Raw genomic sequence first — 18,228 nt, 5'->3', positions numbered from 1 at the left:
CACGCACGAACTTTGATCATACATACACTGGATATGTCAAAATCTCGAGCATGTATGACCTGCATACAAAACTCCTTGGTCCCATACAAACACACGAATACATGCACAAACTTTGCATGTATTCGTGTGTTGAACCGAGTTCGTGGTTATTCAGACTCTTTTGTCTGGGTTCTTTCATCCTCAGATACCATTATAATGCTCGTGGTTCTTAGATCCACAGTTTGTATGGGACCAAGGAGTTTTGTGTGCAGGTCATGTGTGCTTAAGGTTCTGACAAATCCGTACCTAGACGGTCACCCGAGTACCATAGCCCGTACCCAGACGGTAACCTGAGAACCATAGCCCTTAACCTGTATCATAGCCATAACCTAGACGGTCACCCGAGTACCACTATGATATAGCCACACCTAGACGGTAACCTGAGTACCATATAGCCATAACCTAGACGGTAACCTGAGTACAATAGCCATAACCTTGACGGTAACCTGAGTACCATATAGCCATAACCTAGACGGTAACCTGAGTACCATAGCCATAACCTATATGGTCACCCGAGTACCATAGTCATAACCTAGACGGTAACCTGAGTACCATAGCCATAACCTAGACCGTAACCTGAGTACCATATAGCCATAACCTAGACGGTAACCTGAGTACCATAGCCATAACCTAGAAGGTAACATGAGTACCATAGCCATAACCTAGACGGTCACCCGAGTACCATAGCCATAACCTAGACGGTAACCTGAGTACCATATAGCCATAACCTAGACAGTAACCTGAGTACCATAGCCATAACCTAGACGGTAACCTGAGTACCATATAGCCATAACCCCATAGCCCGTACCTAGACGGTAACCTGAGTACTATAGCCTGTAACGTCACCTGTCAGGGAGTCCTTTTTTTGCACTTTACTTCATTTTGGAGTCTTAACCATAATCCGTGACAGTTTCGTCTGCAAACATCAATTCATATAAGGAAGAGGCAGGAGTCGGAGGAATCTAGGATTATCTATATCTTTAGTTAGCTCTTGAGGCAAAAAATTGTAAACTCTTGGTCAAAAGGTGTCTAGCAATCCTTTAATGGTCATTTGTTAGAAAACTGAACGTTTATACACGAGAATGTTGTGAGATTTAATCGCATTGACCCACGTTTATGATTGAAGATGCACTTCTTAATGCTCTTCAGCTTACAGATATCAAAGTATAAAGACAAAATGCATTAGACTTTAATTACTATAATGGGCTACTCTGTAATCAAAACTTAACAAGAGACATTATGGACATGTTAACAATGCGTTTTGTTTATCTCTCGCGACTGTGAAAGAATAAAAGAAAATAATATTTTTTTTTTACATTTTCAATGTATATGGCCATTTGACCCTACCCCTAGGGCCAGGACCCCTGATCCAGGGGTCATGAATTTCACAATATAGGTAGAGGGCTTCATGGACATCATACATGCATTCAGTTTATCTCCCCCTCTCACGGACGTAAGGAAGAAGATTTTATAAGATTTAATACATTTTAACAGTATGACAGAATTGGCCCCATCAAAGGGCCCGAATCCCCGACCTAGGGGTTATGAATTTCACAATTTAGGTAGAGAGCTTAATGGAAATCATAAACTTAATCATGCCTTTAATTTTTTCCTCATGTGTGGAAGTAGAGAAGATTTTAAAAAATGTGTATTTGGCCCCGTAAATGAGACCCCTGGGATAGTAGGGTAATAAATTTCATAATTTAGAATCTTATTATAGATATGCTTCAAATACAAATGGTAACAATTGGCCTCGTAGTTTTTAAGAAGAATTGAAAAATGTAACATTGCTAACTAACGACGCACGACGGACGACGTACAGCCGGTAAAACTTCTGTCACACCGGAGCTGCGTCCTTAAATAATGTAAAACGCCAAAGAAAACGCAGTAGAGTCTCCTACAGCGCCGTAACAACGCAACGGCATCTTCGTCCGTCGCGGTGGGATCGCATTGAACATGGTGATAGGTCATCTGAGTGACTCAGAGTAACTAGAAATACCGTAAAAAAAGTCAGCAGAAAAATCTGAAGGAAAAGAGCTAGTCCGCTATCAAGTTTATTCAGAGTGACAAATTGTGCGTTTATTTTGATATCGAATATACATATGTACATAAATTATGCACGATATGTGGACACTGGAGACATATCTAAGAGGTTGCAAGCTTTAGAGTCTAAGAAGACTCGAAAATAATTCAGCCTTTACACAATAAAGCATGAAGAATCCACAGTATTAGACATTTTGTCCACAATTGTAACATTTGAAGTAGTCGATTTAGATCACGAAAATACAAAAATATTTTCATTGATGGCGATTCTCAGGTGCGCTAGAATTGACAAAGAAAGCCAACATTCAGCCGTAGACATTAGCTGGGTTTAAGAAACTTGGAAATGTTCTTTCCAGAGAAATTTCGGAAGCCTTAAAGATAGAAAAAAAAATGCATAATAATGACGTTTAATTAAGCATTGAATGCTTATTTTTGGATGTCGTCGGTCCTATGACACTCCAAGCGAAGCAGACAAATTGAATACCGCGCGCGTTATATTTATATTTTTATACTGATCTCTATTTGTATAAAATATTGTGTATCTCCGCTATAAAGCCATTATTTACGCTCTTTGTCAGGGATATAAAACATACATGGAACAGCCATATTACTAGTAACATGTTATTTATTTAGCTTCCGCGACAAAAATATAGTGCCAGAAACTTTGTGAAGATATTTTTTATATTAAGGAATAGATATATTCTAATGACTATTTTTCAAAAGTACATATCAAATTGGTTATGTAAGATTGAAAGTTTCATTTAATCGTACAAAAATAAATATACTCAAAACACCTGGAGACGTTTACATTTGAGCTTATGGCGCATGTTCCATGTATGTTTCAGATCCCTGATAAAGAGCTTCAAGGAAACATCTAAAAGACACGAGTCTCAAAGTATTTGGGAGATGGAAGATAATGATAAGGTTTACTTAATTACAAAGGTTAACGGACCATCGGAGTGCAGACAAAATTATAAAAAAAGTTACGCATTTGTACTTGATGAAGATAAAATTACGAACTGTACTGAAAACTATCCAGAGGATAACAAAAACCAGTAAATAAAACTCACCTTGCTTAGATGGAAAATCTATGCCAAAAACAGTACTCATTAGTTACTGTATTTTGGTAAAATATAGTGTTTAATGTACCTTTATTGAATATAATTAAACATCTCGCACTTTATGTTATTTAACATAACCACTGGCGTAGATAAATGTTAACTCCAAAAATTACCACAGGTTCCTCAGCATGCAGAGAGAGATCAAAAACCCATACAAAGAACGTAACTTCTTTATTTATAACAACTGTGAGATAAAAACATGATGATGTTGGAAAAGTTAATTGAAAAATTAAAGATTATAATCTGCATTTTGTTGTTAACAAAATAATGAAAGAGAGTAAAATCTAAAATTTCTGTGAAAAAAAGAAAAGAGTTAGGGCATAATAAATTACATTAACGTCATAAAATAAAAAAAAAACAACAACAAAAACGGATAATTACAAATAATTAACACTTTCAAACCAAATGCTAAGTGTCAGTTCACAGAGCTGATGATCAGGTAAGTTACCTAATATGGATAAATTGCAATCCTGGATGTGACGTTTACACACTGGAATGTATCAGCGAACATCCAACGAATTGCGTTTTTTTTTTTATATAAATGACGTACATCATTAAACAAAAAAAGTTGATTTTAAACTATCGTTTCAACAAACATGCGCCAGAATTTGATCATAGCTGTCGTTTTTAACTGTTTAAACTTCGTAAATTAGTCAGAAGCAGCTTATTTTTGTGTATCCCAAACTACAGTCAGAAACAAATTGAACATAGCACATATGCATCCTAAATGTACGTACATTTGTCTGACCTAAACGTCATACAGAAAAAAAAAACCTTATTGAATTTTGCAGACTCCTACCTATATAAATACAGACACTGATTGTGTAAACCATTTTCATTGATTGTTATAGGATTTGTATATAATCACTGACTTTTAAAAAATAATAAAAATATGTTCGCTTGATTAAATCTGTGTTAATGAGGGTCTTCTCGTTCCTTGATCACGTGACTCTGGTTAGAAAACGGAATTCACTTTGTTGTCTTTGTTTTCTTTGTACATCAATATGGTGAAGATGATTAAGAGTATCTGAAATAAATGAAAAAAAAGTTTCTTCAATCTAAGTATCATCCATATACTTTTTATGGTTAAGTACATGCTAATTTTAGTTGATATTTTTTAAAAGTATATTTTTTTTCAAAGTGTAAAAATAATTATCTTTTAACTGGATAATGCATTGGACAATTGTATTAAAATTCTAAATATTTCAAAGAACATAATCATATTTATCAATGGAGAATATCATACCTGTATGGCGAACGCAACTGCCAACACGATGCCCAGCATGATAGGGTTATCGAACATCTTGTCCCAGATACTGTCGAAGCATCCCTGTCAAATAGAACAAAAAACACCAGTCAGAGGACACACTACTACTCCAACAGTCAGAGGACACACTGCTACTCCCACAGTCAGAGGACACACTCCTACTCACACAGTCAGAGGACACACTACTACTCACAGAGTCAGAGGACACACTACTACTACCACGGTCAGAGGACACACTACTACTCACACAGTCAGAGGACACACTACTACTCACACGGTCAGAGGTCACACTCCTACTCCCACAGTCAGAGGACACACTACTTCTCACATAGTCAGAGGACACACTACTACTCACACGGTCAGAGGACACACTACTACTCCAACAGTCAGAGGACACACTGCTACTCCCACAGTCAGAGGACACAGTCCTTCTCACACAGTCAGAGGACACACTACTACTCACACGGTCAGAGGTCACACTCCTACTCCCACAGTCAGAAGACACACTACTACTCACACAGTCAGAGGACACACTCCTACTCACACAGTCAGAGGACACACTACTACTCACACGGTCAGAGGACACACTACTACTCCCACAGTCAGAGGACACACTACTACTCCCACAGTCAGAGGACACACTACTACTCACACAGTCAGAGGACACACTACTACTCACACGGTCAGAGGACACACTACTACTCACACAGTCAGAGTACACACTATTATTCACACAGACAGAGGACACACTCCTTCTCACACAGTCAGAGGACACAATACTACTCACACGGTCAGAGGACACACTACTACTCCCACAGTCAGAGGACACACTACTACTCAGACGGTCAGAGGACACACTACTACTCCAACGGTCAGAAGACACACTACTACTCACACGGTCAGAGGTCACACTCCTACTCACAAAGTTAGAGGACACACTACTACATGTACTCACACAGTCAGAGGACACACTCCTACTCACACAGTCAGAGGACACACTTCTACTCACACAGTCAGAGGACACACTACTACTCACACAGTCAGAGGACACACTACTACTCACACAGTCAGAGGACACACTACTACTCACACAGTCAGAGGACACACTACTACTCACACAGTCAGAGGACACACTACTACTCACACAGTCAGAGGACACACTACTACTCACACAGTCAGAGGACACACTACTACTCCCACAGTCAGAGGACACACTACAACTCCCACAGTGAGAGGACACACTACTACTCACACAGTCAGAGGGCACACTACTACTCACACAGTCAGAGGACACACTACTACTCACACAGTCAGAGGACACACTACTACTCACACAGTCAGAGGACACACTACTACTCCCACAGTCAGAGGACACACTACCACTCCCACAGTCAGAGGACACACTACTACTCCCACAGTCAGAGGACACACTACTACTCACACGGTCAGAGGACACACTACTAATCACACGGTCAGAGGACACACTACTACTCACACAGTCAGAGGACACACTACTACTCCAACGGTCAAAGGACACACTACTACTCACACAGTCAGAGGACACACTACTACTCACACAGTCAGAGGACACACTACTACTCACACAGTCAGAGGACACACTACTACTCACACGGTCAGAGGACACACTACTACTCACACGGTCAGAGGACACACTACTACTCACACGGTCAGAGGACACACTACTACTCACACAGTCAGAGGACACACTACTACTCCAACAGTCAGAGGACACACTGCTACTCCCACAGTCAGAGGACACACTCCTACTCACACAGTCAGAGGACACACTACTACTCACAGAGTCAGAGGACACACTACTACTACCACGGTCAGAGGACACACTACTACTCACACAGTCAGAGGACACACTACTACTCACACGGTCAGAGGTCACACTCCTACTCCCACAGTCAGAGGACACACTACTTCTCACATAGTCAGAGGACACACTACTACTCACACGGTCAGAGGACACACTACTACTCCAACAGTCAGAGGACACACTGCTACTCCCACAGTCAGAGGACACAGTCCTACTCACACAGTCAGAGGACACACTACTACTCACATGGTCAGAGGTCACACTCCTACTCCCACAGTCAGAAGACACACTACTACTCACACAGTCAGAGGACACACTCCTACTCACACAGTCAGAGGACACACTACTACTCACACGGTCAGAGGACACACTACTACTCCCACAGTCAGAGGACACACTACTACTCCCACAGTCAGAGGACACACTACTACTCACACAGTCAGAGGACACACTACTACTCACACGGTCAGAGGACACACTACTACTCACACAGTCAGAGTACACACTATTATTCACACAGACAGAGGACACACTCCTTCTCACACAGTCAGAGGACACAATACTACTCACACGGTCAGAGGACACACTACTACTCCCACAGTCAGAGGACACACTACTACTCAGACGGTCAGAGGACACACTACTACTCCAACGGTCAGAAGACACACTACTACTCACACGGTCAGAGGTCACACTCCTACTCACAAAGTTAGAGGACACACTACTACATGTACTCACACAGTCAGAGGACACACTCCTACTCACACAGTCAGAGGACACACTTCTACTCACACAGTCAGAGGACACACTACTACTCACACAGTCAGAGGACACACTACTACTCACACAGTCAGAGGACACACTACTACTCACACAGTCAGAGGACACACTACTACTCACACAGTCAGAGGACACACTACTACTCACACAGTCAGAGGACACACTACTACTCACACAGTCAGAGGACACACTACTACTCACACAGTCAGAGGACACACTACTACTCCCACAGTGAGAGGACACACTACAACTCCCACAGTGAGAGGACACACTACTACTCACACAGTCAGAGGGCACACTACTACTCACACAGTCAGAGGGCACACTACTACTCACACAGTCAGAGGACACACTACTACTCACACAGTCAGAGGACACACTACTACTCCCACAGTCAGAGGACACACTACCACTCCCACAGTCAGAGGACACACTACTACTCCCACAGTCAGAGGACACACTACTACTCACACGGTCAGAGGACACACTACTACTCACACAGTCAGAGGACACACTACTACTCACACAGTCAGAGGACACACTACTACTCCCACAGTCAGAGGACACACTACCACTCCCACAGTCAGAGGACACACTACTACTCACACGGTCAGAGGACACACTACTAATCACACGGTCAGAGGACACACTACTACTCACACGGTCAGAGGACACACTACTAATCACACGGTCAGAGGACACACTACTACTCACACAGTCAGAGGACACACTACTACTCACACAGTCAGAGGACACACTACTACTCACACAGTCAGAGGACACACTACTACTCCCACAGTCAGAGGACACACTACCACTCCCACAGTCAGAGGACACACTACTACTCACACAGTCAGAGGACACACTACTACTCACACAGTCAGACGACACACTACTACTCACACAGTCAGAGGACACACTACTACTGACACAGTCAGAGGACACACTACTACTCACACAGTCAGAGGACACACTACTACTCACACAGTCAGAGGACACACTACTACTCACACAGTCAGAGGACACACTACAACTCCCACAGTGAGAGGACACACTACTACTCACACAGTCAGAGGACACACAACTACTCACACGGTCAGAGGACACACTACTACTCCAACAGTCAGAGGACACACTGCTACTCCCACAGTCAGAGGACACACTACTACTGACACAGTCAGAGGACACACTACTACTGACACAGTCAGAGGGCACACTACTACTCACACAGTCAGAAGGCACACTACTACTCACACAGTCAGAGGACACACTACTACTCACACAGTCAGAGGACACACTACTACTCCCACAGTCAGAGGACACACTACTACTCACACAGTCAGAGGACACACTACTACTCACACGGTCAGAGGGCACACTACTACTCACACGGTCAGAGGGCACACTACTACTCACACAGTCAGAGGACACACTACTACTCACACAGTCAGAGGACACACTACTACTCACACAGTCAGAGGACACACTACTACTCACACAGTCAGAGGACACACTACTACTCACACAATCAGAGGACACACTACCACTCCCACAGTCAGAGGACACACTACCACTCCCACAGTCAGAGGACACACTACTACTCCCACAGTCAGAGGACACACTACTACTCACACGGTCAGAGGACACACTACTACTCACACGGTCAGAGGACACACTACTAATCACACGGTCAGAGGACACACTACTACTCACACAGTCAGAGGACACACTACTACTCCAACGGTCAAAGGACACACTACTACTCACACAGTCAGAGGACACACTACTACTCACACAGTCAGAGGACACACTACTACTCACACAGTCAGAGGACACACTACTACTCACACGGTCAGAGGACACACTACTACTCACACGGTCAGAGGACACACTACTACTCCCACAGTCAGAGGACACACTACTACTCACACAGTCAGAGGACACACTACTACTCACACAGTCAGAGGACACACTACTACTCACACAGTCAGAGGACACAATACTACTCACACGGTCAGATGTCACACTACTACTCACACAGTTAGAGGAAACACTACTACTCACACAGTCAGAGGACACACAACTACTCACACGGTCAGAGGACACACTACTACTCCAACAGTCAGAGGACACACTGCTACTCCCACAGTCAGAGGACACACTACAACTGACACAGTCAGAGGACACACTACTACTGACACAGTCAGAGGGCACACTACTACTCACACAGTCAGAGGGCACACTACTACTCACACAGTCAGAGGACACACTACTACTCCCACAGTCAGAGGACACACTACTACTCACACGGTCAGAGGACACACTACTACTCACACGGTCAGAGGACACACTACTACTCACACAGTCAGAGGACAAACTACTACTCACACAGTCAGAGGACACACTACTACTCACACAGTCAGAGGGCACACTACTACTCACACAGTCAGAGGACACAATACTACTCCAACGGTCAGAGGACACACTACTACTCACACAGTCAGAGGACACACTACTACTCCTCACACAGTCAGAGGACACACTACTACTCCCACAGTCAGAGGACAAACTACTACTCACACAGTCAGAAGGCACACTACTACTCACACAGTCAGAGGACACACTACTACTCACACAGTCAGAGGACACACTACTACTCACACAGTCAGAGGACAAACTACTACTCACACGGTCAGAGGACACACTACTACTCACACAGTCAGAGGACACACTACTACTCACACAGTCAGAGGACACACTACTATTCCCACAGTCAGAGGACACACTACTACTCACACAGTCAGAGGACACACTACTACTCCCACAGTCAGAGGACACACTACTACTCACACGGTCAGAGGACACACTACTACTCCAACGGTCAGAGGACACACTACTACTCACACAGTCAGAGGACACACTACTTCTTCCACAGTCAGAGGACACACTACTACTCACACAGTCAGAGGACACACTACTACTCACACAGTCAGAGGACACAATACTACTCACACAGTCAGAGGACACACTACTACTCCCACAGTCAGAGGACAAACTACTACTCACACAGTCAGAGGACACACTACTACTCACACAGTCAGAGGACACACTACTACTCACACAGTCAGAGGACACACTACTACTCCCACAGTCAGAGGACACACTACTACTCACACAGTCAGAGGACACACTACTACTCCCACGGTCAGAGGACACACTACTACTCACACAGTCAGAGGACACACTACTACTCACACAGTCAGAGGACACACTACTACTCACACAGTCAGAGGACACACTACTACTCACACAGTCAGAGGACACACTACTACTGACACAGTCAGAGGACACAATACTACTCACACGGTCAGAGGTCACACTACTTCTCCCACAGTCAGAGGACAAACTACTACTCCCACAGTCAGAGGACAAACTACTACTCACACAGTTATCACCGCTTGTTTTAGGAAAATTTTTCACACTGACTGTTTTTATTATTTGTCAGATGTGTTTGAATTACATGTACGTTAATGGTGAACAGAAGTCTATTCAATTATGTTTTGTTATGCTTTCAATCGACTTGTATAAAACGAGTTCATCAATGAATACACTTTGCTAATTCATGTACTGCGAGCACAGAAACAAACGTCTCCACGTGTTTTAATTATATTTAATTTTGTAAAATTAAATGAAACTTTCAACCTTACATAACCAATTTGATATGTACTTTTGAAAAAAAAATCATTAACAATGTATATATCAACTCCTTAATAAAAAAAAATGATTTTTCTCCACAAAGTTTTTATGTTTCATATCGCGCGGTTTTTAATTTGTCTGTACCGCTTACTTTATCTTAGTTCAGGAAGAAGTAAACTATAAGCAGGACCGGCGATGAAATGCAAGTCTGCTGAATATTATTTAAGTATTAAATGGGCGTGTGAAAGATCTGCAAGTATCGTACTATTACAGCTGAGAATTTAACAAATTCTACATGTTCGAAAGCATTGTAACAAAACACAGTGCATTAGGAAGGTTTTAGTCTTCAATAACAGTTTTGTTCAGCTCAAAAGATAGACAGTTTACCTTGTTGTAATTGTTTTTTGTAGAATCCAGGGTACCTGCGGCGCATTGCTGTGCCTTTGATGCGTCGACTGGGATTGTCACACAGCACGCGACAGGTGTTATCAATGTAGTGGCATCTGTACCGTCAATGTCTGGTGTATTGTCCCAATTCGGTGCGTACTTGGCAAAATCCCCATAATTGTTGACTCCACAGCATTTGAACTTAATTAATTATTGAATTAATTCAATACGATAAGTAAATCTTGTTAATGGCACCAATAAAAATTACTACATTCTTAATTTTTGGAAAAACTATTACTTAAAGTAAAAGTCATACACTATGAAATGTCTTAATAAATTGCAAAACACTGCGACATGAGAAAAGGAAAATATTAAGTTTGTTTTAGTTGTATTTTCGAAGCACCTAAGTCAAAAAGTATACTTATCAACTTGTTTACTATTTGAGTCGAATATTTAAAAGGTTACTCCTGTTTGTACAAACCTAGTAAGAATCACATTAATTAAAAGTTAGGAATTTCAAAGGGTTTTAAAACGATTTTCACTATTTTTGTTTTAGAGCAAGGAGGCTGATCTAAAGAACAAGAACTAAGGAAGAACTGGGAGTCAGTTTTTGTCTCGTTTGTAACTGTACAGAGTCAGATTAGTCGCGCTTTCTTCAAAGGAAAATCATGCTTTTAGATTAAAAGTACTCTTACAAATACCTCTATCATTGCCGCGTTCCATAACAGCGACTCCACATTTGTCGCGGTCAGTCCTTTGTAGTTTTGTAAGGAAGAAGTCAGTTCAGTTTTAACCATGTCTTTCACCTAGATTATTAAATAAAATAATGATAAAAATTTGAGATATCACTGTTCTGAAACAGTAAATATCAAATAATGTTTAAATAAAGAGTCTCGTCTGGTTTCTGACGTATTGAAATATATTAAAAGAATGTTTGCATAAATGTTTATTATGTTTATTACATGTTGAGATGTGAATGAGGCATGATAGATATTATATTTTTCTTTCCATCTCACATTAGGAACTGTAAGAATATAGCATTACATCATTTCTTCAAGATATTGTACAGCATGGTTTTTTCACATCACACATGACATTATCGTACCATTTACTTAAAATGCACGCATACAACTTACCACAAGAAAAGGCAGTAAGCATACCAACTTTCATACAACCCAAAGGTGGGGGAATCATGCATGACTATTCTCTAACACCTTACAACATTTATGAAGACATGACGTTATTAAGACAACTCACCGCTGGGGACGCATACAGGACGATAATCACTACCAGCTCTCCCACCAGCAGGAAAATAAGGATACCTGCGTACTGTAGCACAAACGTTTAATAGTTTAGCGATTGAACAAATATACGTTTTTACAAAAATAGTTAAGATCAATGTCAAAATAAATTTTGCTTTTGAAAACCTTGTAAGGTACTCAGAGGATGATACTAAACAGTTGTTTGATCATTGTACATGTGTAAAACAAACAAACAAACAAATATATATATATATGTTTGTCAATGTTGTGTTGACCATACAATGTCGCAGACAAAGATTTAAATCAAGACACCAGGTGTGGTAACACTTACGATGATCAAAAGTGTCTGGATTTTGCAGCAGGCTCCACAACATCCACAAAACGCCACGAATAAAAGAAAGGCGCCAATCACAATGAGACAAATGGCGACCGTTTCAAACATTCCCGCCAAACTGAAATTGCTCAAGTCGGCATTATCATGTCCTACAGAAGAATATGAGTGTTGGATAATTTTTCTCTAGTTTACATTTTCAAATGTTTATTACAGTAACGGACTAATTAACTAAGATATGTGTATTCTTTTATATGAACCTGTTCCTTCGAGCAGCGTTCCCAGAGCTTTTTTCAGCTGATCTTCTGTGCTTTTGATAAACTCATTGTGTGGTAAGAATTTCAGTACAAGACCAGACGCCAAAAGCACGAAAGAAACAATCTGTAAATGAATCAAGAACATTGATCAAATTGTTCACGGTCGTCCACATATAATTTTTGCTGATACCATTAATCAATTTATTAAGATTAATTCAAGTTAAACCGAGCTACGGGTATACAATATGTATGTGAGTATCATTTCCTACAAAAGTGCTGCTCACCAGATATTCAGAGAAGTACTATCGAGATTGAATTGACAAACAGCACGTAGAAACAGTTTTAGTTCTTGATCACTTTATATTATAAGGGGCATGGGAACGATTTTGGTCAAATTCTATTTTTCTGTTTTTATTATTTACAATGCTTTAGAAATGCATGCGCATTTCTGATGATCTTATGAAATTTGAGTGTCAATCATAGAGTTATAAGCAAGATATAGAGCTCACAATTCTTTTTTATGTAACCAACGTAAGTTCCCTGTTTTTTGTACATAGTTTCAAGATACCAGTACAAATATTAAAGCTATTTTGTCTATCTTTTTATTTATTTTAAGCATAAGTTAAACAGTCCCTTTCGTTTAACACATTCATTTAAGGTCTAAAATTGGTTTTTTCACTTCAACATTCAAAATGAAAACAAAAGCTTTGTTTACATAGTAAAAAATTGTAAGCTCTGTAACTCTCTTTCTTATAACTCATCGAATGACACTCAAATTTTGGTTGCATATCAAAAATGCCTTACTTAAGCACTGTAAACATTAAAATCGGAAAAACAATTTCTGATCAAAATCGCGACCATTCCCCTTTTAAAGGTGGATACCAAACTTTATCACTTAAGTATATCTTTCCCCATAAACCCTGGAGAGGTTACCGTATGAGTTACCGTATAGCCGGTTTTATTGGCGGGACAAAAATTTGACGGATTTGGGCCTACAAGGTATACCATTAATTTTGGCGGATATAATTTTGGTGAATCCTCTACCCTTCATTAAAAATCTACAGTCATGTTATTTTTAATAGCTGAGAATTAATGTATATAAGCAAAAAAAAACCTATGTCACCATTACAAGGTGGTAAAATTTGATGTCCGACCCTGGCTTCAGGGTAGAAAGGGGGGAAGGTCTCTCGCGTCCCTTCCCATGACCCCTGTAATAAATCTCTTCAACTAATGCATACTCACCACAAAAACGATATTCAGCAGTACAATAATGATTCTGCCCACGCCGCTGAAGAAACCCATTCTGGACCGGTGTCAGATTCTGCTAATTATACATGTAAACACATCAACGGATGAAGCTGAGCAATTTGCAACCTAATCAAAATTAATGTTAAAAAAATGTAAGAATATTAGAGAATAGTTACGTTTGTTTATGAACAGTTTATCTTATCTCTTTGGTTGTAATTTTCAACACAGAGAATATAACAACAATTTACATTGTATGCGTGAGTAGAGGAAACATATTCCTATTTGTGATATAAATTAATATTCTTTCTATATTAAGAATATTTCTATTTATATCAGATTGTTTTCATACTTGTTTTTCAATGGTTTCCTTTCCTCCGGTTTTATGTAATCAACAATAATAGTGCGTGAAATAATAATTCCGGTTTTATGTAATCAACAATAATAGTGCGTGAAATAATAATTCTGGAAACTTAAGTCGGCATCGACGTACATGTACATTGATTTGAATTATACATATTAGTATATGTCGCTAAATCGCTAATCTAATTTATTGTATATTAAAAATGTGTTCATTAATTGAAATGAAGTGATTAGTTTTGTTTTATAAAAAAAAAGTCCGTGGGTTGATCATTGTGTAATTGGTTAATCATTTACTTTATTTTGCATATATTCACGCCCCCCCCCCCCTCCTCATTTAATGTGGATTACGCATTTTATGTCATTTTCAACGTTCCATTTCGGTCGTCCATGCCATTTAAAACGAGTTGTCAAAATAAGTAATTTTTTATATTGACATATAGACAGGGTACACATAATGGAATTATTTCAATGTATCAAACAACATTACTAGATTAAGGGATCTAGATTGTCGTGGCCCATATTTATACCATATCAACATCCATTAAAAGAAGAGTGATGTATAGATTGAAAGCAAATATTCATATTCCAAAGCTAGAATAAATAGATTTTTTCTTTATTAAAACACAAATAATGACTTAATACATTATACCCTATATCTTAAAATTTAAGGATAATTTGTTGACCATAAGCCTTCTTAAAAATCTGATGAACAAGCAACACCTCAACCTTTTTTTAAATCGCATTTTTTTTTTCAAATTGCGTAATTATCAAAGTGCTTTGCCACAGCGCATTCTGGAACAAACGAATATCCATTCCTTCTTTGCTGTTGTCACACGCCAAGCATAATTACGGCAAGTTCGATCTTTATCAATCTATTTATAACTATGACTCAATTAAAGAACAATGGGGTGTGGATTTTAAAGATCAAATTGAAGATGTAAATGAGGTTTGGTATTTTGAGTTGAGAAAGACAAAGCCTGGTTTTTATTCAGTCAAAAACGCATACACATACACCAGGCTGGCTTGATGACAATTACATGCGTCACTAAGGTGTCTCTTAAATAGTACAGTGAACACTGAAGTGGTTAACTCGTTAGCGTGCATTGGCACTTAATTGTAACATTGAATAGTAGATGGTAATCTAAAATCTTACGTATGGCAAAAACAATAGGCTATTGTCATGCTGATATGGAATACAGTAAGTAAAAAATCAAATAAGAAATAAAAAATTGCCAATCGGATGTCATTTCATTACAGAATGACTTTGACAAGATACATTGTTTTTAAAAGTTTAACATGAATTTGCTATTTTTTTTCCCCATCTATAACATTTATTTTAAAATACACGTATATAAATGCAGCGAAATATTCTAGTATATAATGACACAAACCCATTTAATATCTAGTTTGTTTTAATTTACAAAACTTCTGTACAATTTAAAGAAAATGGGGGAATAAGATCACGCAAATGTCCATTCGGTTTAGTACTGAAATACAATTTTGGTTTTATTTCTTCCCAATTAAATCTATTCAAATATATTATAATACAAGTTTGCAAAAGCACAATTTCTAACTATATTCAGTTTTTAATATATTTAACAGAATATAAGGAAAAAAAATAATGCCAGATATTTTTGCGGTATCGAACACATAACATAAAAACCCTAGTTTTATAAGGTTAGCTTTTGTTAGGTACTCTAACCACTGAGCCATTTCAGACACAACAAATTAGGCTGTTTAAATATTATGTGTGACTTTGAGCACGAATTTACGGACTTGTATTATTTTTTCAAAACGTTCCATTGTTGGGATACAAAATGATATTTTAAACGTATAGTGAGTCATCTCTCCACGTTTTTGTTGATTGAAATCGGTTTGTTTTCCAATAGACCTTATTTAGACTATGATAAAAATATGGAGCACAGACCCACTCTATAAAAGTTCTAAAAAATGATAGTATTTGCAGGTTTTGATATGTATACGCATGTTTGGGTCAACATATTCCAAGTATTGAAAATGTTTATAGGTTAAAAATCAATGATATGTAAAATGTATATTGTTTTAAATGATTTTTAAAAAATATATCTGATTTATTAATATTTTAATTTTTCAGTAGCTTGTCCGACCTCGTATGGACATTTTACACGCCTTATCCACCCATCTTCTTCATTTTAAATTGATCATCAATTTGAACTTTTCACCAGTCATTTAAAATTGAGTTACCATTGTAGTTTTTGAAATTATGTATATAATTTGTTTTATCACCACGGAAACTGAAAGTTAGTAAAATGCCAGGGCTTTTCTAAAACACACAAAAGATTAGAACATGAACATTCTATATATAATCCGTTTAGTGAATTATCAATTCGATGTTTAAATACAAAAGTTTTAAAAATCACGATGTAATGAACATGAAAAAGATATAAATTCTTACCTTAATTCTTAAAGGTTTCTCTAGATGATTACTACAGTCTCGATCGTTCGATGTGTTAGTGACCAGAGCTGTATTTGCCAATGGTGTCTTCCTGGTTTTTCCAATCAAAGGGGGTATGTGTTCAATGCAGTCACGACCCCCCCCTCCATTTATTCAATAAAAGCTTAACAAACCCATCCGGCAATGGTTAAATCATCACAATGGGTATTCTAAATTAATTCAAATTAAAACAACGCATGGAACACGATATTCAAAGTTCTTCTTAAGACTTATTGTTCTTTATCAGGGGATTACCCGTTAAAGAGACAAGAGTAGAGTGATAAAATCTCATCCATAATCATGCACGTACTTCTTTAAAGTATATATCCAAGATTGGATTCTGTAGAACTATCCTTTAAAATTTGAGCAAGCACATGAAAATTTTAAACGGAAAAAGCGTGTGATTTTCATATAAGATGAAAAGGAAAATATCCATGATTCAACAGATTTGAAAAAAGTCTGAAATTTTAAATTTGTTTAACGCACCATTATAATGGCTTCATAATAAGTTTCCTCTTTCAATTTTTTTTTTGGCTGTTCAATGTCATAATGGCTTGCACCAAAATCGTATCAATCTACACAACGTTACGTGTTCGATCATTTGTATATATATTATCTACATCCACCAAGTATGATTCCCTTTATTTCTTACGGAAATTAATTATACATTCATATATTGAACGCCATAGCTGCCTTAAGGTCAATTTTATATTATATGAACTGGTATTTCATTTATATGCAATAGTAATATCATTATATGCAGTGGTAACATCATTACATGCAGTGGTAACATCATTATATGCAGTGCTAACATCATTATATGCAGTGCTTACATCATTATATACTATTATTTCACCATTATATTCAGTAGTAAACTCTTTATATGAAGTGGTAACATCATTACGTTATGTCGTAAGATCATTATGTGCAGTAGTTTATTCATTATATGCTATGAATAAATCTTTATATGATATGATAAACTCATTTCATACAGAGCTAAACTCATAATGAACTATTGTTCAATCGTTATGTTATATGGTACACTCTTCATGTGCAGTTGCAAAATCCTTTTATGCAGTGCAACTTCTTGACATTAGGTGATAAGTTCATTATTTGCAGTA

At 38.6% G+C, this 18,228-nt stretch overlaps 1 protein-coding gene across 3 annotated transcripts; it reads right to left on the bottom strand.

Moving 5' to 3' along the window:
- Window positions 1-4,016: 4,016 nt before the first annotated feature.
- LOC105318012 (CD63 antigen) lies at window positions 4,017-17,208 on the bottom strand. Of its 3 annotated transcripts, none has more exons than XM_034443897.2 (9): window positions 17,069-17,208; window positions 14,269-14,350; window positions 13,030-13,150; window positions 12,770-12,921; window positions 12,434-12,505; window positions 11,878-11,982; window positions 11,177-11,377; window positions 4,450-4,533; window positions 4,017-4,230 (listed from the first exon to the last, which is right to left on the bottom strand). In XM_034443897.2, exons 2-9 carry the CDS (start codon window positions 14,326-14,328, stop codon window positions 4,159-4,161), a joined length of 867 nt encoding a protein of 288 aa, XP_034299788.2. In that variant the 5' UTR covers window positions 14,329-14,350; window positions 17,069-17,208; the 3' UTR covers window positions 4,017-4,158. The 3 variants fall into 3 exon arrangements, with proteins under 3 accessions (XP_034299788.2, XP_034299789.2, XP_065930815.1); XM_034443898.2 differs by having other exon boundaries at window positions 14,269-14,347; XM_066074743.1 differs by having other exon boundaries at window positions 14,269-14,400; window positions 17,069-17,197.
- Window positions 17,209-18,228: the final 1,020 nt, after the last annotated feature.

Source organism: Magallana gigas, chromosome 2 (assembly GCF_963853765.1).
Source record: "Magallana gigas chromosome 2, xbMagGiga1.1, whole genome shotgun sequence".
NCBI classification, from domain to species: domain Eukaryota; kingdom Metazoa; phylum Mollusca; class Bivalvia; order Ostreida; family Ostreidae; genus Magallana; species Magallana gigas.
The sequence above is the reverse complement of the archived record's forward strand: the minus strand, read 5'-3'. Positions and strand labels throughout refer to the sequence as shown.

What these genes read in the sequence shown, in the direction of transcription:
- LOC105318012 (XM_034443897.2), bottom strand. Translation starts at nt 14,328, where the DNA reads ATGGGTTTCTTCAGCGGCGTGGGCAGAATCATTATTGTACTGCTGAAT. An exon ending in GGAACGCGGCAATGATAGAG is followed by an intron (nt 11,378 to 11,877) that starts GTATTTGTAAGA and finishes TAATTAATTAAG; the next exon opens with TTCAAATGCTGTGGAGTCAA. An exon ending in CAGTTGCGTTCGCCATACAG is followed by an intron (nt 4,231 to 4,449) that starts GTATGATATTCT and finishes CATTTATTTCAG; the next exon opens with ATACTCTTAATCATCTTCAC.